The sequence below is a fragment of the Thunnus thynnus genome, chromosome 14 (assembly GCF_963924715.1).
Source record: "Thunnus thynnus chromosome 14, fThuThy2.1, whole genome shotgun sequence".
In the NCBI taxonomy this organism is placed as follows: Eukaryota; Metazoa; Chordata; class Actinopteri; order Scombriformes; family Scombridae; genus Thunnus; species Thunnus thynnus.
In genome coordinates, this window is record NC_089530.1 from 2,349,016 (window position 1) to 2,373,208 (window position 24,193).

Genomic DNA, 24,193 nt, shown 5'->3' on the forward strand with positions numbered 1-24,193 from the left:
GTTTCTAACAGCAGCAGAAGGCAGCTGTTTTCAGTGAAAAAGCTCTGATAAACTGTACACTACCTGCCCAGCACCAAACACCAGACAGACACAGTTAGAGACTATCTGGTGAACATTGTAGAACATGCAGCAGCGTGTGGAGTTGGTGGAGACCAAGACAGAGTTAAAAGGAGAGTGAATATTGGATTCATCAGGTGGCCAAAGACACAACTCCAAATGAATGAATTAACCATAGTTAATTTGCTATGTGCTATGTGAAACTGTAGAACGGAATATTTTTTAAAACCTTGACATTGAATGTTAAAAAATACTGAATGCAATCAGGGGTTTTGCAGAATTGCCTGGTTGATGGGTTTTTTTCTCTAATGCTAATATCATAGTTCTAAGTTGCTCTGAGTGTCCTGGAAAGACATATCATTTCATGATTTTTTGTTTGACTACATTGGAATACACCCACATATTTAGTAGATTGTCCTGTTGCACAGTGTACCAAAAAGGGATAAAAATACAATACTAAAATCATTTGTCTGCTCTGTCCCAATAAATCATTCTGTTAGTGCCCCAAGCCAACACACACACACACACACAAATGTGTTGGAAGTAGTCCACTCTCTTTATTAAGCGTTAGAAACTTGACAAAGTTGTCTTTTTAAAAAATGGCCTGTTAACTCAAAAAACTAAATGTTCTTGCAGATGTAGCCAGGCTTATTTTTAGAGCTATTTGAGGTTGGGAGCTATCTGCTGCACAGTAATTTTTAGATATCTTTAGATATTTTTAGATAGCTGATGGCAGTTGAAAACACTATACTGTTCAAACTGCAGGCAAAACTGATTTGCCTCTTAAATCTGTTATTCTTAATCTCACAGGTTTTGTTACATAGATATAAAGGCAACTGCTTAGCTTAAAGGCATCATTAACCTTTTTGAATTTATTCCTGTAATGCAGTAACCAGACTGCAAGCTAACCAGTTTGTAACTGTTTTTTTTCACCATGGGACAGCCATGTTTTATGCTCCAGTCATGGCTCATGTGTCATATTTATGTGTAATGTTTTGACCAATGTTAAAGACAGTTTAAGGTCCAGAGGCCAGACTTCAAAACATGACTTGCAGAGGAAAAGGGGTTTTCGCTTAAAGTTACTGTAAAAGTTTGAAGGCCTTTTCCAAATAGGAAACAGACTGTGATGTTTGAGGTTAAACAATGGATTGCTCCCCACAAAACTGTTGAACATTATAACAGGATGGCACTATGTGGGTGCCAGAAAACCATGAACCAGTAGGTTATGACACAACATACAGTATAATAAAACAAGCAGCAACACTGACCTTGTGTGAAATGACTCACAAGTCTTGTTTTGTGGGCCCTGAGAATACAAAGGGATAGAAAGGCATTCCCGCTCTCTGGAGAATCACATTGACTGATGATTTACAGTATGTTCAAAAGATAACTATGAGCAGACAGGCCAAAGTGAACTGCTTATAGTCACACATAGAGGCTTCTTGTAAGTGCATTATTTTAAACATTGGACTATTAATATAAGTTACTGTTTTAGTTGTGCTCCTGAAAGGATATCTCAGAGGGAGTAGAGTAACAGGCTTTGTTCAGCCTGTCATGTGATGAGCTCCTTGGAAGGAATGCTTAGAAAGCAAACACAGAGGGTTGAGCTCTAATGTGGGAGCTCAGTGCACTGTTCATATTCTTTTGCAATAATGAAACTGAATTTGCCTGTTTTTCTGAAGACTGTTTGGTTAGTCAAAATAGAGGTCAGGTTGTTGTTGGCTATTAAACATTTTGCATATCAACAATGAGAAAAGACACAATTTTGATAAGTAATTTGTATTCCCTATATAGAAACTCTCAATTGTCTACTGTTTGGTGGTCTGTCTCTTTGAATAGAGATCCTGGACACTTATGAACCAACATAATTTTTCAGCTCTGCTGTGCAGCATGTTGCAAAACAGTAATGTTTTCATAGAGGACATTTTGACTTGTCAAAGCAGGAAAAGCACAGCACACCTAAATGGAATGCAGCGATCATTAATGTTATTAATGCATGTGCTATGTCAGATGTATGGGAGGGATCATAAAGATTCCCATGTTAAAGCAGCTATAATTGATATTTTTGTAATAACAATGTGTGTGTATTCTGTGTGTAATGTCAGAGGTGAAGCTCATTGTGATGAACCTACGGAGAATTATCAGTAACTCTGCAGCTCCCCTCGGCTTTACGGAGCTTTATAGTGAGTTTCAGCTCATTGTTTAGCTGTCCAGCTACAACTTTACTTTTTTGGTTCACTCTCAGAGCTCTCATGGCATCGTTTTTGGCTGCAGCAGGCAGCTGTTTTCAGAGAAAAAGCTCTAAAACTGTACACTACCTGCTCAGCACCAAACGGCAAACAGACACAGTTAGCTGTAGACTAGCTGTGAACACAGTGGAGCATTGACCGGCCACAGAGCCAGATATTTCCCTCAGGAGTTGATAGAGAGCAAAACAAAAGCTAAAAGAGAGTGAATATTGGACTTACATTCACCAGGTGGACAGAAACACAACTCCAAATGAATGATAATGTTGCTCTGTAACTGCTAGATGTGGAAATGAGCAACTGTTTGCTAACACTTTCAACATATCAACTTAAAAGGTGATGATATGTCAATGTTGTGTTCAGTACTTGTTTCTGCTGAAAACTAGTGGACAAAAAAATCAGTTAATGCAGATTTAAGGACAAAGCTGCTATTTTTTTCACATGACTTCAGTCTTGCTAACTTGTGTTTGAGGTGGTTAAGCATTTAAGGCTAAACACTGTTAGCTTGCTTGATAGAATTGCTTTTTTTTTGTAACCATTTAAATTAGCTGTTTAAACTACATGAATAAGAAAGGTTTTTGTGTAGGTTACACCCTAGTTTGCGAATGTTTTGACCAAAAAGGAATAAAATATAATTTAAATAAGCTAGATTTGTGAAGCCATTCAGTGTAAGCTGTTACTCTGATCCCAACCCCTTGTGTTATTAGCAAATTGTTTGTCAGACAAATACAGATGCGGTTTGTTAGAAGGTTAAGCTGCATTTGTGTCCAACACTTGTCAGCAAATGTGTGGTAAAATGTTTACATTTTATCTTGTGTTGCCAAATGGTTTGACAGTCTGAGTGTAAGCAGTGAAAACAGAGTGGTGGGGTTGAAAAGAGCATCATTGGCCAACTTTGAAGATTGCTGTGCCATGGTTTGTTGGCTACAGCCTCAATATGGACGAATCTGTCGGCTGGACTCCAAGATGGAGATTCTGTTCAATGAAAGTTTCTCACACAGTTCATGAGCCAAAAAAGTTTTGGTGCATCCTGGTTTGCTTCGGTATTGTGTGGTCCCACTTGATCGCTCTCAGCTTGTAGACTTTAAATTGGGGTGACATCACACAAAGAAAAATTGCATTTCTAGTTTTTCAAACATAGAACATGATTTAAAAACTCATAATACATAGAGTAATAATTTACCTTGTTTTCCATTGCTTGTCAATACTTTTACAGACTTCTCTTTTCAAACAGTGGTCTATGGGAAAAATGGTTTTTGGGCCATGGGTATTTTTTAATTGCAGTGCTGTGGTTGGCTGCATTGTATCCATCTCAGTATGTCAATGGTTTTGCTGTAAAGCACTGCTGTCATTACGGTGGTGGCATAGTTGAATTGAACACATTTACACTGATAGTAAAAGCAGAAATGTTCGGGTTGCTAACAGTTGAAGGTATTCTGTAGAATGGTGAACGTAGTCATGTGAATGTGGAGATTATTCAGGCTCAGAACACTGGTATGAAATTGCTTATGACACAGGCTGTGAGAAAAACATTAAAGCACTTCTGTCTGACTTCCACAGTATAGATGTGAAAGTGCTGCTGCAGCAATCCATGGCTCATGGCATTGTAATCAGAAGGAATACATCAATTACTAAAAAGCAGCAGGAAATATAAGAAAGTATCCAGCTAGCAAGAGATTGACTAGCGCCAGACTAACCTGACACACAAGATGGTGTGTTACATAGAACCATCTGAGAAGTCGTCCTTGGAATCTGTTTGAAAAATGGCAGGCACTTTCACAAAAGGTGATTGGATGAACCATCTGTCTATCACTGTCTATCACAGGCTAACTTCTCACTGTTGTCACACCTAAACCACACCTGTAGCTGCCAGTAGTTCCTCATAGGACACTGATTGGTCCGAACCACTGTTGGTTCGGCCACAAGTGCATAACTTGAAGCCTGACAAGATGGATTCTCGCATGATCTCGCAAATCCAGCTACCTCGCAAGGTAAGCAGCAGACCATCCGTCCAATCAAGGCAACTGCACAGTCTTTGGTGGTCCCTGGCATGACGTGATGACAATATTTTATTTATATTAGTTATTGTGCTTGGCACTAAACACCTTAGAAACACATTATCTAATGATATAAGTATCATTACCCTGGCCTCCAGCACCACCTTAAGGAATCTGGGAGTTATCTTTGATCAGGATATGTCCTTTAACTCCCACATAAATCAAATTTCAAGGACTGCCTTTTTTCACTTATGTAATATTGCAAAAATCAGGCACATCCTGTCCCAAAAGGATGCAGAAAAACTAGTCCACGCATTTGTTACCTCTAGGCTGGATTATTGCAATTCCTTATTATCGGGCTGCCCTAATAAGTCTCTAAAGACTCTCCAGCTGGTCCAGAATGCAGCTGCACGTGTACTAACAAAAACTAGAAAAAGAGATCATATTTCTCCCATTTTAGCTTCGCCACATTGGCTTCCTGTAAAATCTAGAATAGAATTTAAAATCCTTCCCCTAACTCACAAAGCCCTTAATGGTCAGGCACCGTCATATCTTAAAGAGCTCATAGTACCGTGTTACCCCACTAGAACACTGCGCTCCCAGAATGCAGGCTTACTGGTGGTTCCTACAGTCTTTGAAAGTAAAATAAGAGGCAGGGCCTTCAGTTATCAGGCTCCTCTCCTGTGGAACCATCTTCCAGATTATGTCCGGGGGGCAGACACCCTCTCTACGTTTAAGAGTAGGCTTAAAACTTTCCTTTTTGATAAAGCTTATAGCTAGAGCTGACCAGGCTCACCTTGGATCAGCCCTTAGTTATGCTGCCATAGGCCTGGACTGACTGCCGGGGAACTTCCCATGATGCACTGAGCTCCTCTCTCCTCTTCCTCCTCTCCATCTGTATGCATTCATGTACCATCAATGCATGTTACTAACTTGACTTCTTCCCCGGAATTTTTTGTGCTTTCTCATTTCGCAGGAAACTCTGGGTTGCAGGCCGAGTCTTTGAGGTCCTTCGCAGTCCTGTTGGTGTCCTTCCACGGCTATTGCTGCTGTTATTGTTAACGTTATAATTGTTGTTATTGGACAAAATACATAACAGTGATGCTTTTTCTAAATTACGTCAATGACCTTCGTTGTCATGGTTACAATAATCGCTACTTGGATAAGGTTAGGGGACAATCAGTGTCATGGTTAAAAGAAACCAATGTTTAGTGTCAGTAGGAAACAGGAAGTGATGTTTAAGTCTGATATTTTGTTGACCTACCTGTCAACCCTGACATCCTCACTCTGGACTTTGTGGCTCTATAATGACGTTGCTCCTTTACTCCCAATGGACAAGAGTCATAATTATGGCTGCTACAGGGCTTTGTCACTTAAACATAAACTGATGTCAGTGTGGGCTATTTGCTGAAATGACTGAAACTGTCATTTTTCTTTGGAGGTCAGTCTCTTGTTGGCATTTTCCTTTAAAGCTGCATGGTGCTGGGCAGGTAGTGTACAGTGGGTTTATCAGAGTTTTTTTTTTTTTTTTTTTTACTGAAAACAGCTGCCTGCTGCTGAAAACAAGGTTGATGAGAACAGTGATACTGAACCAAAACAGTAAAGTTGTAGGTCATAGAGCCATAACAAGCTAAATCTAAAGCAAGCTAAAAGAGGCTTAAAAGCTCCATGAAGCTTTGTGATAATTCTCCTGGGTTTCACCACCAAAAGTGTCCTCTTTCACATTACATTTATTCACAATTTTTATAAATGAATTAGGTGAAAATGTTAGTACAATTCATCTGTACGCAGACGACACTATTCTATATACAACAGTGACCTCTGTTGCCCAGGTAATTCAAAACTTGCATTTTGATTTCTGTGCTGTACAGTAAATTTTAATTGATCTTAAATTATTTTTAAACTCTAATAAAACAAAAAGCAAGCTGTTTTCTAGAAAATTGACAGTTCCACTGAAGTGAATATTACAACCCCTAATGGGACAGCTATTGAAAGAGTATCCTCCTATAGATATCTTGGTTTCTGGCTTGATGATAAGCTGTGCTTCAAAAAATATATTAATGAACTGACTAAGTACTTAAAAGCAAAACTGGCAATCTTAGAAGAGAAATAAGGCATGTATTACCCAGAATTGCAGGAAGCAAATTGTTTAGTCAACCTTTTTATCTGTTATGGACTATGGTGATGTAATTTATATGCACTCTCCTGCCTCTACTCTTAAACCTCTTGACGCAGTCTATCGTTCCACCCTTAAGTTCATAACTGGAGATGGCTTTAGAACTCATTGTTGTGTACTATACGAGAAAGTTGGGTGGCAGTCGTTGGCAGTGAGAAGAGAGAGGCACTGCATTCTATTTATTCACAAAGCACCTCTTGGAAAACTTCCCGGGCATCTCACTTGTCTTAACTGCAAATCACCAAACATCTCTGCACCTGATGGACTGAAAAAAAAGAAAAAAATTGCTTCTATGCATTTGATGCACTCTATGCATTGCCCTTGTGCACTACCTGTTGGCACCCATGTCCTATCGGACTCTAACTTAGCTTTATGGCACTTGTGTTATTCTCTCCTGACCGGATCCTTGCTTGTTTTGGATCAACTCTCAGATGTACGTCACTTTGGATAAAAACGTGTGCTAAGTGAATTGTAACATAATAAGATCATTGTCACACTGCACTAGGTCCCAAGACTATTTGGTCCTCGAAAATCATCATTTTAGTACTGAGATTGGGAAACTGACTTTTAAAAATTATGCTCCACACAAGTGGAACAGTCTGCAGAAGCTTGTAAAAATTAGATAAGCTAATCCCTTTTAATCAATATAAATATCTTTTGACTGTCATAGATCAGTGTGAATGCATGTACTGTCTTTGAATTGATGTTGACCCTTATGTTGATGCCTTTGGCCTCTTTGTTGTATGATCTGTTGATGTATACTGTAACTTTTGTGTGCTTTTATTGTTTTTGTATATACTTTGATCAGGGCATCCTGTATATATAAAGTAATATGTAGCTTTAAAGAGGATGACTTATATTATGTAAATAATCAAAAAGAATAAGAACAGAAATAAATAACATTAGTTTTACTCATCTGGTCAGGTGACTCAACCATTACAATCACGGAATGAAGCTATCCCTTACATATTGTACTAAGTCCCAGGATTTTGTACTTTTTCTGTGTGATGTACAGTCCTCTCAACCCGTCAGTCTGTGTGAATAGTCCTGTAGTGGAGGAGAGGACTTGTAGAGCTCTGGGAAAAAATGTAGCCATCTATAGCATTGGTGAAATTGTTAAAATAAATATCTTGTTATTAAACTTGCAATAAAACATTATAGGATTTCAACACATTTGGAAATTACCACTGTTTAATGGCTTTATGCTAAGTGTTTTACAGAATACACAAGTGGAACCGTCACTTTTGGGGGGTTTCCGCTCCCCTCACTCCTTTGATTACTTAATGGGATTAATTATTCTATGAGGAAGCAGAGTGACTAAGCTGTACAGGTTTTTCACAGGCCTGGGATGCCTAGAGGGGAATCCTGTAGATTCGTTGCACTGCAGAGCTTAAAGTCGCTGGATCAGTGTGCTAGAAGAGGGTCGCTTCTTTACTAGACTTGTTAGCACGTTAATCCGCAGATCCACTGTATGGCAAAAAAAGGACAAGGCCAAAAAAACAGATACTAAAAACAAGACAGGATGTAGCCTTTCTTTCACCTCCTAAGACCTGAGCTTAAAGACTGGATCATGTGATGGGAGAAAATGTGTTGGTGGTCTGCAACTATGACAGCCCTGCGCGTGCATACACACAGAGACATACACACACTTCCCCCCCTAAACCCCCCACTTTCAAAAACCTCCCCAACCTTCCTTCTAATTGGACTTAGGGTGAAGAGAGAGAATGGGTGGGGGTGAGTGTGGGGGGTGGAGAGGGGGTAGGAGGTGTAAATGTGACCTTTTTTTTTTTCTCCCTCCGGGGAGATTCCCAAGACACAGTGGGGAGGATTGGTTTCTTTGGCTCCACTCACAAAAGAGCCTCAGTTTTCTCTGTTACTGGACAGTCCCCACATTTCTACTGTGATTACTCTGACAGAAGCAAAACTAAACTCAAAATAAAACATAAAATTGTGTCGAAAAAGTACTTCAAGTATTAAACTTAAAAGTAGTGTTTATATACTATATAAATAGTTTGTGTATATTGACCTATTGGATTATTATTTTGATGCATCAATATGTGAAGTAACGTTTTAACAGCAGGTGGAGCTGATTTGAACTACTTCATATTCTGTTGGTTTGGTTCTGCTCATATTTTTTGTATGTAAAATCGGAATCTACAAATTAACTTTAGCTGTTGAATAAATTTGGTAAAATGTACAATATTTTCATTTGAAATGTAGTGTAAGTATCTATAAATGTACATCAAATGGAGAGAACTTAAAATATAGGCCTTGAGTAAATGCTTCCGGGCCATATCATCAGTGTCTGATGAGGACTACTTTGTTCTTAATTTATGACTTTAAATTACTAAATGAATTAAAGTTTTTTGTAGAGATGGGCGCTTTTCTGTGTGTTTGAAAGCAATTAACGCATATCTTTTCATGGTCCAGGAGAGGTGTTATGTTCCTCGCTGCACACTTCGGCCACGACACGTCCTGACAGTTCAGTGGGGATCATTCTGTTGCAGCCTCTCAGCTCAGTCCAAGTAAGTGCATAGTAACCTAATGTTCCCGTGTCCAACGGTGTAGATTTGATTTAAGAATTAAAATTAAAGGTTCTTTATTGCCCCCCCAAAAAATGCAAATATGTGAATGCTGAGCATGAAAGCTTATTCTTGACTGCTGATGTTTGACTAAAAAATCTTAACTCAAACTCCACTCATTAACTTTTTCTGGTGCTATCAACAATATCTCATGAGCTTCATTAGCAGATAGATGATGAAAACCTTGAAGTGTGGCTGTATAATGTTTTTGATAGGATTCCTTTCATTTATCTTCTTATGTGTGATTTGATGTTTTGTCTGCTTTTTGTATGTCTTGTTTGTTTCTTTAAATGTATAACATCAACTGCGGATCCAAATTAGCCTTTTGGCTAAATCGGACACATTTACATCATATTGATGTTAATTAGTGTGTGTTGTCCCTGATAAATAAATGAACAAAGTACAGTAAAGTAAAGTAAAGAAAGCCCCAGAAAAGATTTTTTTGGGTCAAAGTATATATAACACATCATGTCGAAATTGGTTATAAAGCTTTCAATAATACTTGTTGCCCAACATAGAAATGAGAAATTCTCTGGAAAAATCTGTGTTACTGCTGCACTAACCTGACTTAAAATGACATTCAGCTTCATTTACAGAGAGCACTTAACAAGAGATCATGTTTTTACTGTCTTATCTTTTACTGCCTCGCCTCGCCTCGACATTTACAGTTTCATAACCAGTGGAAATTACGTCCTCAGCTGTGTTACATGTATTCTCCACTACTCACAAACTATTTCAGGCCGATGTGAAATCTAAAATTTCCCAGTGATTGCAAAGTCATGACTGCTACTACTCCTGTTATTACCTTTAGAAACCTCACATTCAATTTGTAAAACTGTTATTAGTTTGACTTTCTTACTATTCACTTGCTTATTGATGCTAGTTAAAAAATGAGTGGTCATCCATCAGCATGTCACACTACCCAAAGCTTAAAAAAAAACATCCAGGAGCACACACATCAAGCCGTTGTGTATAAGAGGTATAACAGTCATGAAATTTATCATAACTTGATTCATAGCAACATGTATGAAAGAAAAATGAAAGACACACTTGTCTTTGTCTGTAGCCATATACATAATATATATGCACATTTGTACCACACGTTTCACAAATTTCAAGATATTTCACAACAACAGCACCAAAGAGCTTTTGATTGATTCCTCAACCCCGCTAATACATTCATTCATTCATTATTTTCCAGATATACTAATAATCTATTAATTACAGAAGTGAATAATTTACAATAAAATAACAATTTTAAAGGTACATTTCTCATTTCCAGTACTTTTATACTACAATAATTCCATTCAGTCTCCACATGCATCAGTCTGCCTAAATGGCTGTGGATTTTGAAAGTTTCACACAGGAAGTAAAGGTTATTATATTGTCTTAATGATTGAAAAACCTGTTACCGTCTTAGTGTTCAACAAAGCAAGCAGCTTACTAATGCTGAAAAGCTCTTCTTTAGGGCTGCCCCCCTTCAGCCACTCATTCCTGCGCTCACAGTATCTCCTGCACGGGATAGAAACTGTACACAAAAACTCTGAAAACTCACAGTGGTATTAAAATCACAGACAAAAAATAAAAACAAATAAAGTCAGGTACTGCATCTTGAAGACGAAAATGCCACAAAGTGAAGACTTTTGTTGAAAAATGTTCCAATCCTCACCAAACCATTGAGAAAACAACACTGAACAATTGAACCATCATACTGTATGACAACACCTTCTCTGGATTATGTTTTTGTTTGGGCCAAACTTAATACAAACAGATACACAAAAGATCTTTTTGTAAGCTGAATTTTCGCAAGGCATCTGCATAAGCAACTTCAAATGCAACAGGTTTTGCGCTGGCAGCAGCCTTGCAGTGACCTTCAAGCAGAGGCACTTTTTCCCCCCTCCCCATATTCTATGTTGAGATACTGGCCTTGCTTCTTCATTCATAATGCTGCATTTAAAAAGTTTTCTCCGTGGATCTCACAAACTGTTGCACAAACTCGCTTTCTGTCTCTACAACTACTCACTGCAGTGACGTGCATCTACCCAACACAATGAAATAATAAAACACACTTGAGAAAGGAACCATCACTTTACACTTTCTGTCATCAATCCAATACTTCCCTGCTATACACTATGTTCTGCTTTCCTTTCAGCAGTGGAGCTTTTGTAGTGTGAAGCAGCCATATTCTCTGGGCTCCTCTGAATATTGTCATTTTGGATAAATAGATAGGACTAAACAATTGTTGAACAGAAATCTGAAAGATCCTACAATAATCTTTTCAGAATGTGTCTCTCTAAACCTGTGTAACAAAGTCCTATATGAACATTTTGTGCAAAATCTTTCCACCATGGCCCTGTCTTTGTTAGATGAGCTTGTGTAGGTCTTTGTTTTCTTCTTTGTACAAGGCGCCAGATGTGCAACTAGATTACATGACCTGCTACAGAACATGACACAGACAGATGAAAGAGACTCAGCAAAACAAACACAGTAAAAGCCAAGAAAACAACCAAAATGTGTCCAGAGGAAACATGAATCCTTCTATGTAAAAACAAAGGATCATTCCAGAATTTTCTTGTCCATGGATTCTTTGCCATTGGTCCGCGAGTAAGGCTCGAAGGCAGAGGAGCTCAGGTAGCGGGCAGAAAGTTCCTGCAGGTTGCCAGCCAGGGAGCCGGCCATGGACAGGGGGTTGGAGGAAATGCGGGTGGCAACACCACTGAGTAAGGAGGGCATGGGGAAGCTGAAGAGGCTGTGAGCTGCCGGTGAGCTCTGCAGGCCTGCCACTGTCCCTGAGCTGGTGACGGCGGGTAGAGGAGGGCTGCTGCCCGCCGTGCCAGTGCTGCCGCCACTGCTGCTGCTGCTGCTGCTGCTACTGCTGCCGTTGCTGGCCATGGCCATGGAGGGAGGGCGCAGGGCAGAGCTCAGCGTGCCGCTGCCGCAGTGAGGCAGGAGGCCCGGCAGGCCAGAGGGTGTCAGCAGCCGGCCCTGCTCAAGCAGTCTGAGGACACTGCAAGTTGCTGCTGTTTCTGAAACCACTGAACGCAGCTCAGAGTCTTTCCCCTGGTCCTTCTTCTGCTTAGTGCGCCGGTTCTGGAACCAAACCTTTACCTGTACACGCAGACAGATGACAGAAAGATCCTTTTAAGACACACAAATGCTTATATATAGTTCATAGTTCATGTATTATTATACATTGCCTCTATGGGATAGGTTACAGAACAAAAATATTAATTCAAAACTCACTTTGAAAAAACTTCTATTGTTGTTGGTACAGCAGTAAAAAAAAAACTGTCCCGCAGTATTTCACTTTCATGGATACTTGCTGTATAAAGGCCTAAGATCATAGCATAGCATTAATCTGATAATCTCACTATTTGGAGATAATTGCACTATGAGCTATACAGTACAACAGTGTGTCTACACAGATTAAGTTGATTGCTTTTTCCCCAGCGCTTTTGTTCGCAATGTGGTGCCTGTCCATCTCCCACCCCGCATACTACAATATACACTGTGTGTATACTAACCACTGTATGTATGCAGGGATGCTCATTCACTCAAACACACACGATCTACAAGGTAATGATTTGAGACTGTGATTGATCAAAAGCTGCAGTGATTTCATTAAGTCATAGGGAAGAGGGCACTAGCAGTTAATTCAGTCAAAACTTGCTCAGACAGCCCTTCATATGTAAAACACTTCTTAACTTTCTCAGCCACTTACAGCACAAAAGATTTAAGCAGCAACTGAGATTAAAATAGTCTGCTTCCTGCAGGAATGTTGCAGAGATTTAAAACCTCTGCATTTTCAGAAATTATATCGAACTAATTACAAACCAGAAAATAAACAATTAACAACAATTAACAATTAACAACATTGCTGGCATTGTTAATTGTTTAATCATTTGAGTAAACTCCAAATATTTCTTAGATCTGGCATCTCAAGCTTTTCTCTGTTTAATATAATTGTAAATTGATTACTTTTGGATAGGTGACTTTTTGGTTGGAGAAAACAAGCAATATAAAGATGCCTATCACAAGAGATGCCTCTTGTGATAATAAATATATGATTATTAAATAAATGACGAATTGTTTCATTGGAAAAATAATTGACATATGAATTGATTGTAAAATAGATGTGAGATGCAAACCTAATTTTGTTAGTCTACAGTATGTTGCTCTGAGATAAACTACCCATTTAAAAAAAAAAGCTCATAAAATTTTGTTTACTGATCATGTAAATTTCCATTCTCTGCACTTCCAAATTCAAAATGGCCCCCTGTTCACTGTGACTTGAATCACCTGTGCCATCTTCAAGTCAGCACCATGGGATTCCCTGGCTCTGAGATGTAGGTTTAGCCTCCAGAATTCTATAGAACCACAGACAGACATTGAGAAATCCTAAATTGAAGATGGCATTTAAAAAAAAAAATCAAAGATGGCTGCCATAATTGCAAGAAAACAACAGCATCTGATTGTTTTGTGTTAGTGTTTCTTGTAGTTCCTGAAAATGTAAAGATTCCTAAATCTCCACTTAATCTGGATGAAAGATATTATTATTGTAACCAAAAATGTAAGCTCCTCCATTTGTTTCAGAAATGCTGCATTTGTTGTAAATGTTTGTCACAGTTTTAAGATTCTGTCGGAAGCATGAGCAGTGTATATGAACCATTAAAAAAGGAAAAAAACTCAATCACTATATTCTCATACCTAAAGATGGAAAAAAGAAGGCAGCCTTAGTGATATCATTGATTGAACTGCAGCAAGAACACCAACCTTGTAATTTAGCATGTTCAATCAAGTCATTCATCTGGCTCAACAGATCCATTTAGTTATTTTGACATATCTATTGTCCAACTTCACATAGTCTTTTTAATTGAATAAACGTCAAAACTGAAACAAACACAGGGTATTTCGAAGCCACTGTTTAGCTCTTATATGAATTGTACCTATAAGTCTCCTGTAATCACACCTGATTGCTCTCGTATTGCACAAATTGTACATGTACCAATCAGCAGCAAGCTCCAAGCTCAATATGTTAACTGGTCCAATCACATTTGAATATTTTTTCCTTCACTTCAGTAGGTGGTTTAACTCTTCATCAGCTGTTAACAACCATTTCACGTCAAGCAAAGGAGCCCTGCCGCTAAATCCAATACTTTCTGTTTCCAACGAAAAGATTGCTCAGTAGGAACATCTTGTTCATTTTAGAGGTGACATTCTCAGTGCAAAGAAAACAACAAGGTGAAGATGGTAGCTCAAACAAAGATGATTAGGTGTGCCCACAGCCAAATGCTGTCAATTCCCTAATGTAACAACCTATGAGTGCCAAGGAACAAAATGTTAATTTCACCACGCTGTCATTAAAAGGCATTTCATCAGGACAAGAAGCAGACAATGGTAGAAAATTCTGAAGCCTTTGTCCTGCCTAAAAAGGGAGCAAAGGTTGTTCTCTATTACCTTTATGCAAGCAAAATAACATCTTTACACACTGAATTAAGTTTTGAATTTATATGAAAAGAAAAGCAGCGACTGTGTTTGTCAAATGACAAAGAGAAATATTAAAACATTTAAATATGTAAAGTTAAAGCAAATAAAAGGGTAAAATTTACACATCTCTTATTTTAAAAAAATCAGTAAGACAAAAACCTTGAAGTTGTCGGTTATGGTGTCATTTTGTGAGAAAAGTTTGACCTCTTGCAGACCTCCACTCAAGGTCAACCCCCTTTAACCGCGTTGAAAGCCACAACACATTAGCACCAAAGACGAAGGTGATGGCAGCGTTTGCCGTTTTGCACATTTTAAAAAAATAAATAAATGGATTAATAAAACTCCAGCTTAACATACACCAAAGCTCTGAAGCAGAGCGATGAGGTTGTCTCAAGTCCAAATCATACAGGGTAACCGGGTGACTTGCTTTGGAATCTGGTGTCAAACACAGAGTGCAAATGCAGTTCACACACGGCGGACTCTGCGTGACCTACTGCTGACCCCACACACAGACATGAGGAGGAAGTCTGCACTTTTTTTCACGGCAACTTTCATTTTAGCAGCTTTAGGCAATAACATCAAAAACCCCATAAGGTCTCTGACAAGATATAAAATGTATTAAGCAGGCCAAATGTATTTTAACCTTTACTTTAAAGGGACACATACTGCATGATTAGAACTATTTCTGTGGCTAATACTTAAAGGCCCAATCCGTGATCCAAATATAAACCAAAGGTCACACACACATTTAAATCCAGAACACCGAGTTAATGCCAGCACTGCTACATTAACTGACAGGTTATACAACACAAGGACTACCTTGTATTGCTGATGCTGTTAAATGTTAGTTTACGTCAGTATTGCTTCTAAAACAGGCCTATAGTTTTAATTATGATCAATAGAGAAACACAAAGTATTTATTTACATTTTTAACTTAAACTCTGTAATTATATATGTGAATGCACCTCTAAATGATATTGTAAAATAACGGTTGTAATCAACAAAGAATAATAATCAACAAACTATATATTCATGTCTGGGCTTAGAAATGAAATTTAAAAAATTTCAAAGGTAAAATCAAAAAGCAGGTGGTTCTAATATTCCATAGCCTCAGTTTGATGTTAAAATAGATGGTAGTATTAGGAGTAAAAAGGTAGGCACAAAAAGGCAAAGAAATGAAATTCAACCATACAGTTTACATGTTTGCTACAAAGACATCCACAACCCTTTGCATACTTTTTTTTCAGTTTACATGGAATAAATGTATAAATGTATAAAGGATTTAGAAAGGTACATTCACAATGCATACATACCTGAGTTTCAGACAGATTGAGCTGGCGGGCTAGTTCTGTTCGCTCTCTCCCAACGACATACTGGCACCTCTGAAACTCCATCTCTAACCGGTAGAGCTGCTCTGCGGTGAAGGAGGTGCGGGTTCGCTTGGGCCGGTCCAAATCCAAACCCTTCGGCAGGATAATCTCTCGAATTGAGCCTTTAGCATCTGCAACAATGAATACTTTGAATGAACTGAGCCAAAGAGCACTAAGTAACAATTAGATAAAAGATACATGTAAAAATATTATTATTATTAGAGTAAGCGGAGTAGTAGAGATACTGAGAATTCATTTTAATAAATGAATGTTTTGAAAATTCTGAATTGTAGAAATTTTATCCAGTAAAGTGGAAGTTTCACAATTTACTTGGAGACATATGCTGTTTGTTTAAATAATGCATTACATCAATAAGCTTACAACACCCTATGTTTTAAATAATTAAGGGAGAAAATATTAGTTGAAATTAAATACCATGGACAGAAAACACCAAAATGCTTTTCTTTTTTATGAATTAAATTGAGATATCTTTAGATATTTTTGATGAGTTATTCAAAGTGTTTAGAAATGTATACCCCTAATAAGAAAGAAATTGTACAAAAATGTATTAAATAAAAAAGAATGAAATGTGTTCCATTCATGTCTGTATGTTAACACAAAAGAGGAATTAGAACAATGTGTGTTGTCCTCAAAATTATTTTCACATCACTCCAGCCTCTGCTTAAGAGGTGAGTGCAGCTTTTTTAGAAGCTAGTATTAAATTTACCATAATTTCAAATTATGCGAAATAAAAGTAGTTTGAATGCTGCAATAAATTAATAATTATTTTATTATTGACAAGACACACATATTAAATGATTGATGTCCAATAAAATATTTAAACAGAACAGAATATATTTCTGTACATTCAAGTCAGGAAGGCTTCTCTGTCTCATTATATCCTGTGAAACTAATTCCATGTTTTTGGTGTTAAGTTATATTTATTATAGTTATATATTTTTATATTTGTTTTCAGACACTCTCAGTGTTTGGCCAAAACTGCACGAAGAAAATTACATTAATTACTTTCTGTGTACCTGACACTCATACATACAATTCCACATATGATTTCTTGACATTAAACATTTTAATATTAAATATTTTTCTGAATCTACTTGCATTCATTTAAATATAACCAAGGAAAAATAAATCAATTGTTCATTTTAATAACAATAATAACTAATGCAAACATTTTACTTTCTCTTTCTCTAAAATAGGTATTTTGTAGATATGAAATTATAAATTTTAAAAAATAATTTTAAATTATTACTTTTGTTGTTTACAAAAATCTAGTGACAACAATGAAAAAAATCACAATGGTCATGCGATAAGTATGGGCCAACATCAAAAATCTCTCTCTTTTTTTCCTACAACTGTTCGCTAAAAAAAAACAAGAAAACAAAGGAAAAAAAACTCCCAGGGGTCACTTTGTATTTTAAATGGGTTCCATAAATGTGAATAAAATAAAACAAAATTATAACTAACATTCAGTTTAAGGGGACATTTTGCTATTAACTTTAACTTTAAAGTTCAGTGAAATTTTGTAATTAAGGACAATCTGATTCAACTTTCTCCACTACTGTCTGTTATTAGAGAGGCTTCATTTTAAAACTTGTTGTTAAAGGCACTCTCATTTCCCTGATTCTAAAACGGCTGTCAGGCAGTACTAAGGGTCTAACAACAGTTTAGACTATGTTTCCTCAGATGGATGTGTATGATCACCAAAGTGAGACACTACAAATTCTTTAAAAAAGCCACCAGATTTACCTCGAACTAGTATTCTCCGACAGTAGTCTGGGTCCCCTGTGCTCCCCCTGTTCTTCTCGCAGTTGTCCACGGTCCCAGAGGGGGAAAAGGAGTCCTGCTGCTCCTTGAGGAAGCTTTTGGACAAGCTGCCATGGGAGTCCTTGCCATCTTTCCCCTCCTTTAGTCCATTCTTCAACACCATCCCTTCCGTCTCTTGGTTGTACCTGACCTCCATGCTCAGCTTATCCTCTTGGACCTGCAGCTTGTCCGCCTCTTTTTTTCCTTTGTCAGGTGGAGAAAAAAAGGAGATTACGGAGAACACGGAGCACCAGATCGTCTGGATAGTGTGGGTTTTAGTTTCAAAACAGCACCTTTCAGCAGGGTAGAGTCAGCTATCTAATGTTCAGTGAAATACTTCCGTCACCCGACCAAGGAGCCCTATTATCGCTGACCAAACTCCCCTGCCCAATGATCATGGACTTCTCAGTGAAACTCGCCAGTAATTCAATGCCCCCCTTTCCTCATTACATAGACATCAGGCTGATAGATGATCTCCAAATAATCAGAGCCATGGATGCGCACTCGCTGTTCCAATTGATTACGGTAATTTTGCTGCCTCCACATTTGCGTAACCTCATGAATACACTAAATTGTTTGGGGAAATAGATCAGGTCTTGATGGAGGGGTTTGCTCGTCCCGTCCCCCTCAGTTTGCCTGCTCTCAGCCCAGGGAATCAAGACAAATGATTGGTCTCGTCTCGCAACCAAGCCTCCCTGAACCCCACATGAACGCACACAATCACAGGGATACGACTCTTCCAGACCTTAAAAAAGTTCCTGGGTGCTTCATTCTTCCGTCCACAGAACACAGCCAGCCATTTTTCCCCCGACTTTTCACAGCGCACCTGATTGCCGCAGCATGTCAGCGAACTTTGATCCCGTTTCCCTTTGGCTCTCTCGCCAATCAACGGAATTCTGCAATGTGAGGATCTCACCACTACCGCTATTGTATGCAAGAGACACTGGGAGCGAGCCAGAGAGAGAGGAGAGAGAGAGAGAAAGGTGAAAAGGATAACGAACAAATCCACGTTGATCAAAATTTATGAAGGCAATGACGCCCCGGCTACAGTGAGCAGTGCACAACGCCAGGCTCTGCTTTTACAGGAATTGTGTCAAAGTTTCCTGTGTCGTCCTGTGTTCATTCAGCGAGCTACGCAGAGCAACCCAGAGAGGTCCTGGACACTAACGCCACATCCTTCAGTAATCAAATGATTGCAACCCAGAAGCCATCTCCAGCTCTCATAATCTTAACCTGCGCATTTGAAAAAGACAAAAAAGGGGAACAAAACTTGTCATTAGTGCCTAGGCTGCCTACACTCTCTCTCACACACGCATACCCCTGGAATGGCCCCTACCTCTCTCCACCACTCGCCTTCCAGCCCACTACCCACCCACCCAACCACCAACTCTTAGCTATTTTCATTGTCAGTGCAACAACATCTCTGAACACAGCAGTGGCCAGTAATCCAATAAGACCATTGATTAGGCCACAATGATTCAATTCAAACCAGTGGCCTAGTGCAAGGAACATTCTCTGGCCCTTCTTGTCACCTTAGCTGGCCAGAAGCCCTCTTCAAGCTGCCCCCCTCCCTGAGTGCCATTCATGTCTTTATGGGAAACAGAGAGGGAAAGGAGTGAAAGATGGCAATTATCTAATTGGACTATTAACAAACAATTCTGCGAGTGTGGCTGCCCGGCAGCAGTCTCGGGGTGGGTTTAAGGGCCGCATGTTGGACTAACTTTATTCACTGAGTGTTTGGGGAGCTGCTGCTTGGAGTGGGGCAGGGTCCATTGTTTGAGAAAGGTAAAAAGGAGGCTAAAAAGGGAGCGACTGAAGGGGACCTGGGCTTCTCAAGCTGTGGTGCAGAGCCCCAGCCTGGGAAATAGATTGAGGACGCAGCGTCTTGGCCTCTCAGCTACACACAATAGCTGAGGAGGAAAGGCTGATGTGTTCAGCTTCTATGTCACAAAAAATATCACACGCTCAGTGTGGCATTGTGGAAAGCATAGTGCATGTATACTGTTTATCAGCATGTACTTACACACAGTGTTCAAAGTAATATGCACAGATTCCACTGTGCTTCAAATAACATACTATTTATTTATGGAATGTAAAGCAGCTGATAAAATTTTGATCATAGTAGCTTCCTAAATCAGTCATTCCCAGCCTGGGGGTCGGTGCCCCCACTAGGGGTTATAAGATAACTGTCAAGGGGTCTAAAACTAAAAGGATGGGAAAGCAGCAAAAAGACATATTTCCCTATTTTTGCCCTTTTTCCTCTTATCTTTTCTTTTTCTTGTGAATTACTGGATAATTTGAATTATCTCAATAAAACTATTTAAAAAAATCTGTTGAACTGGTCACAACTGAAATTCATATACAACCAGAGATTGGGAGTTTCAAGTCAACATTGCTTTGTTTTGAGGCATCACATACAAACAGTAGGCACACATACTGCAGTGAAAGTCCCTTGAGTGATATGAATAGTATATTAATTACCAAAAACATCAACCAAATTTCTATTCCAGGCTTCACTAACATGATACATGCAGGGAAGAGAGCTTTCTGGGTTTTCGCTTAACGATAAAGGCTTCCTGCAGCAGACACATTGGATCAGCTAACGGATGATGATAATTTTGTTTTGTTTTAGTCAGTCGTAGGTAGTAGACAAGACAGATTGAGAAATTGAGAATATGCAGGGAGGTGTTGAGCAGCAGCAGAAAAACAGATATCCACACTAGGCCAGAAAGGTCTAAACCTACCAGTTTATCACTGTGTATTTAAACAGTACCAAGGTACTGTGTTACAGTAAGTCTCACCATTTATTGTTGTAAAATGTAGCTAGCGTAGTTTAGCTGCTAACAGTAGCTAGTCAGTGTTAATGTGGGGATGTTATTGTTTTCACTGACCCTTTTTACATATAAAAGAATTTCTCACTGGATTTATAGTTTATGTATCATGAAAATGATCATGTGAAAAGTTAATATATGAATCTCTTAGTTTCACAAGACTATATAGAATTTAGATTAGTTATATTAGTTAAGTGGGGTTGCCAACCTGCAAGTTTCTCTGTAAAGAGTAGAACAGTTCATTCTCAGTCTACTATTTGGCTGAATTTATGGAAATTATTGATCATTAGTTTACTAAGTTGGACTTTATCAGTGATTAAGTTACTTGACAGTCTGACTCAAGAATTTGGCCTCTGAATGAACACTTACAATATGGAAATCTTTGTTGTTTAATCTTGGGCTACCATGACTAGTAATTTTGAAAAACTTAGTTAACATTCTACAGGGGCTTTCATATATACAAAGGGAATGCCCTTGTGCATAATCTGCAAATCTGTGGTATGTCAGTATGGAGACAGATGATAGTGAGATGTTATATATTTCAAGGGGGTCCTTTTCAGAACTTGGCAGAGTAGCTGCATATAGAATGAGGGACAGGACAGAATAATATACCTCTAAATGGTACAGATATTTACAATTGTTTAAAACATAGATGATTATACTTGATATGTGTATGTTTACTATATAAATGTACTTGGGATCTTTATGTCAATATATAGATATAGATACAGTATATGTGCAAATATATGGGTATATACTGTAAGTTTTATCAAAGGTTTATATGGAATTGTAAGAATGTGATTATCTCATAATATTAATATCCTGAGGATAATGTACAATTACAAGTTTATGTTTTAAAATCATACTCTGCATGTTACTTCATGCACATGTCTGTTCATTATAAAAGGTAAAATATTATAAACTGTATGTACATGATTTAGCTATTAGCTACTTTCAATCTGCAGTTGAAGATAAAAAAAAACATTGTAGAAGCATTATTTCACTTTCAAAACAGGCTGCTATATGCATGTTGAATTTTCATATTGCAATTATAGCATACAATATACAAAAGATGTTGGTAATTTTTAAATGATAGAATTGATACTGTATATCCAGCATTTTTCAGGAGAGTTTTGCAGAAACTGTCAGAAATGTATTTCTCTTCCAGTATTGGCTGTATTTGAGAAATGCGTGCTTCTATAGTAACATTAATGATCGAACATCTGTAAACAGTAGTTTGAACAAAAACACAACCGTGAAGTTATGTGGCTCGAACCACTACTGTGTAGCTGTATTTTAGCAGTGGAATCACTGTAAATTTCTGGTCCTAGAATATCTACCATTTTCAGAAAACACATTAGCCATAACACTGGAATTAGATAAAGGCTACCTAGTGTCTTGACCATCTATGTATGTAAGTATAAGTTAACAGAATAGCATGTATAATGAAGCCTAATTTAAGAAATACATTTTTTTTTTACAGATTTGCTGTTGACTTTGACAGTTGCTTTGACATAATTTGTGTATTTTCTAGCAAATTTGTTATCTATTATCACTCCCAAAAATTTGATTTCAGACACTTTTGTTGTCTGCGTTGTTTATCACACGTTTTCAGGTTGCCAATGACTATGAATTCAGTCTCATTTTAATGTATTAATTAAAAATCAAAGCAACTCTTTAGAAGTATCATTATTTCAGTTCTTACTACAGCAAAATAAATGTGTATCATCTGCAAATAAAATCAATTTTGATGATTTGTAAACTTTAAAATTACCATTAATCTGCAAAAAATAAACATTAATGGTCCTAACACTGAGCCTTGGGGAACCACAAGTAACCTTTAATAATTTTGAATTAATATTATTTATCTGAACATATTTATTCCTGTTTTCTAGGTAGCTACTTAACCAAGAGTGTGCAACCTCTCTAAAGCCATATGTTTCTAAAATTTTAAGCCATGGTCAATAGTAAAAATTTAAAAAATGACATTTTTAGAGTTCAAGAAATACCTCCACTGTATATTTATAGTTTTCTGTTGAAGTTCATATTTCCTCCACCAGTTCCATTAGTGTCAATGAAGTAGTCTTGTTTTTCCTAAAATGACATTGACCTTTTTTTTTTTTACTATGAATTATTTAATAATAAAATGATACAGGAATCCCCAGTAACAGATCAGATATAGAATTCCTTCTCTAAACAAATAACCTCCGTTTTCCTCCTGTGGGAGACTGAACTCTGAGGTATTACAGCTTCAGACTTTGTTCCATCTACTCATAAATGATAATTACACATCAGCCAAGCATTATTTAATATTATTGTAAATTGTATTGTAAATCTGTGCTGCAAAATGGCCTTCATAATGTAATATACTTACAAAATTATACTGTAGTATGACACATCAGTGTTTGACTGAACCTTAGCCTTGGTAAATATGGCTGATGTGGGGTATAGCCTTGTCTTTCATCCAATCCAATATAACACAAGGTTGCCTTCAACTGAACTTCAATTCTTCCTCAATCAAATCACATAGTCTGACAAACAAAAATGCAAACGGTGAATCCACAGGGCTTGAATATATATGTGTATTCCTTCATGTGTATTTATACTTGAAGCATCCAACTTTGGAGGCAAGTGTCCTCCCACATACACACAAACAAATCCAGAGCTCTGCAATGGTCAAATGATCACCACAGGCCAGCCGTGAATCACCAGCATTATCATCACTATTACAGTCATCATTTTAACACAACAAGGCTTCAGTGACATTCTTTGAAATACTGAACAATGTGCCGTACTGTAATGTGACCCTGCTCGGACCAGTTTTCATTATTTCAAAACCGGAAATTAGAGTTGTTCTCCAAACACATTTATTCTCTGGTTAGGAATAAATGTGTCCCAGGAAATCAAATCAAACCTAAACTGCTCAAACTGACCTGACAGAATGAGGGGTTAGAATTTCAAGTTATTTCTAGGGAGGAAAATGGTTACTTTTGTTGCAGGACATGCTGAGATGCCTGCATGTTTATTTATAATGACTTCTCTTTTGCAGTAGCATACTGTGACTGTAGCACACATAAATAGTCAGTTAACACAGTGCAAAGCAAACTGAGAAACGACTATGTGGCTAATGCACTAATAAAGCTTACTGTAATTGCTATAAGTTGGCTCTTTGTGGTCCCGTTATTAGGACCTAGAGCTACTTGGCATTTTGTGGCAAAGCCTTTTAGGTTCTCTAATACAAGGTAGGTTGCTGTGGAGAGCCCAGGCCTTGGAGAGCCTTGATGTCTGAGCGACAACATGGTAACTCAAGATGAATGGTTACATTCAAAGCCCTGCTTTACATTTACAAATGTGGTGATTATGTTCCAAAGTAAGAGAGCAAGCTGTTCTTGAACCCTCTAAATAAAAAGCTTGTTTCCATCTATGGCACAGGGCTACATTGGCAGCTGAGCTCAAAAATTGTTGAGCACTGATGGTTTTCATTGCAAGCTTGGAATTTTTCTTTTTCCCCTTTGGTTCAAAATCCTTGGTGCCTAATAAATATCGAGTGCTTGTAGTTACTGATGGTGTTGTGAAAACAAACTTTCCTACCAATTAAACTTCATTGGAGCTGTTGAAGTTTA

At 37.9% G+C, this 24,193-nt stretch overlaps 1 protein-coding gene across 1 annotated transcript; it reads right to left on the minus strand.

Annotated features, from left to right (window-relative positions):
• Nucleotides 1-9,945: 9,945 nt before the first annotated feature.
• Nucleotides 9,946-18,148, minus strand: vax1 (ventral anterior homeobox 1). Its single transcript, XM_067611083.1, has 3 exons — nucleotides 17,683-18,148; nucleotides 15,859-16,046; nucleotides 9,946-12,166 (listed from the first exon to the last, which is right to left on the minus strand). The coding sequence occupies exons 1-3, from the start codon at nucleotides 17,894-17,896 to the stop codon at nucleotides 11,615-11,617; spliced, it is 954 nt and encodes a 317-aa protein (XP_067467184.1). The 5' UTR covers nucleotides 17,897-18,148; the 3' UTR covers nucleotides 9,946-11,614.
• Nucleotides 18,149-24,193: the final 6,045 nt, after the last annotated feature.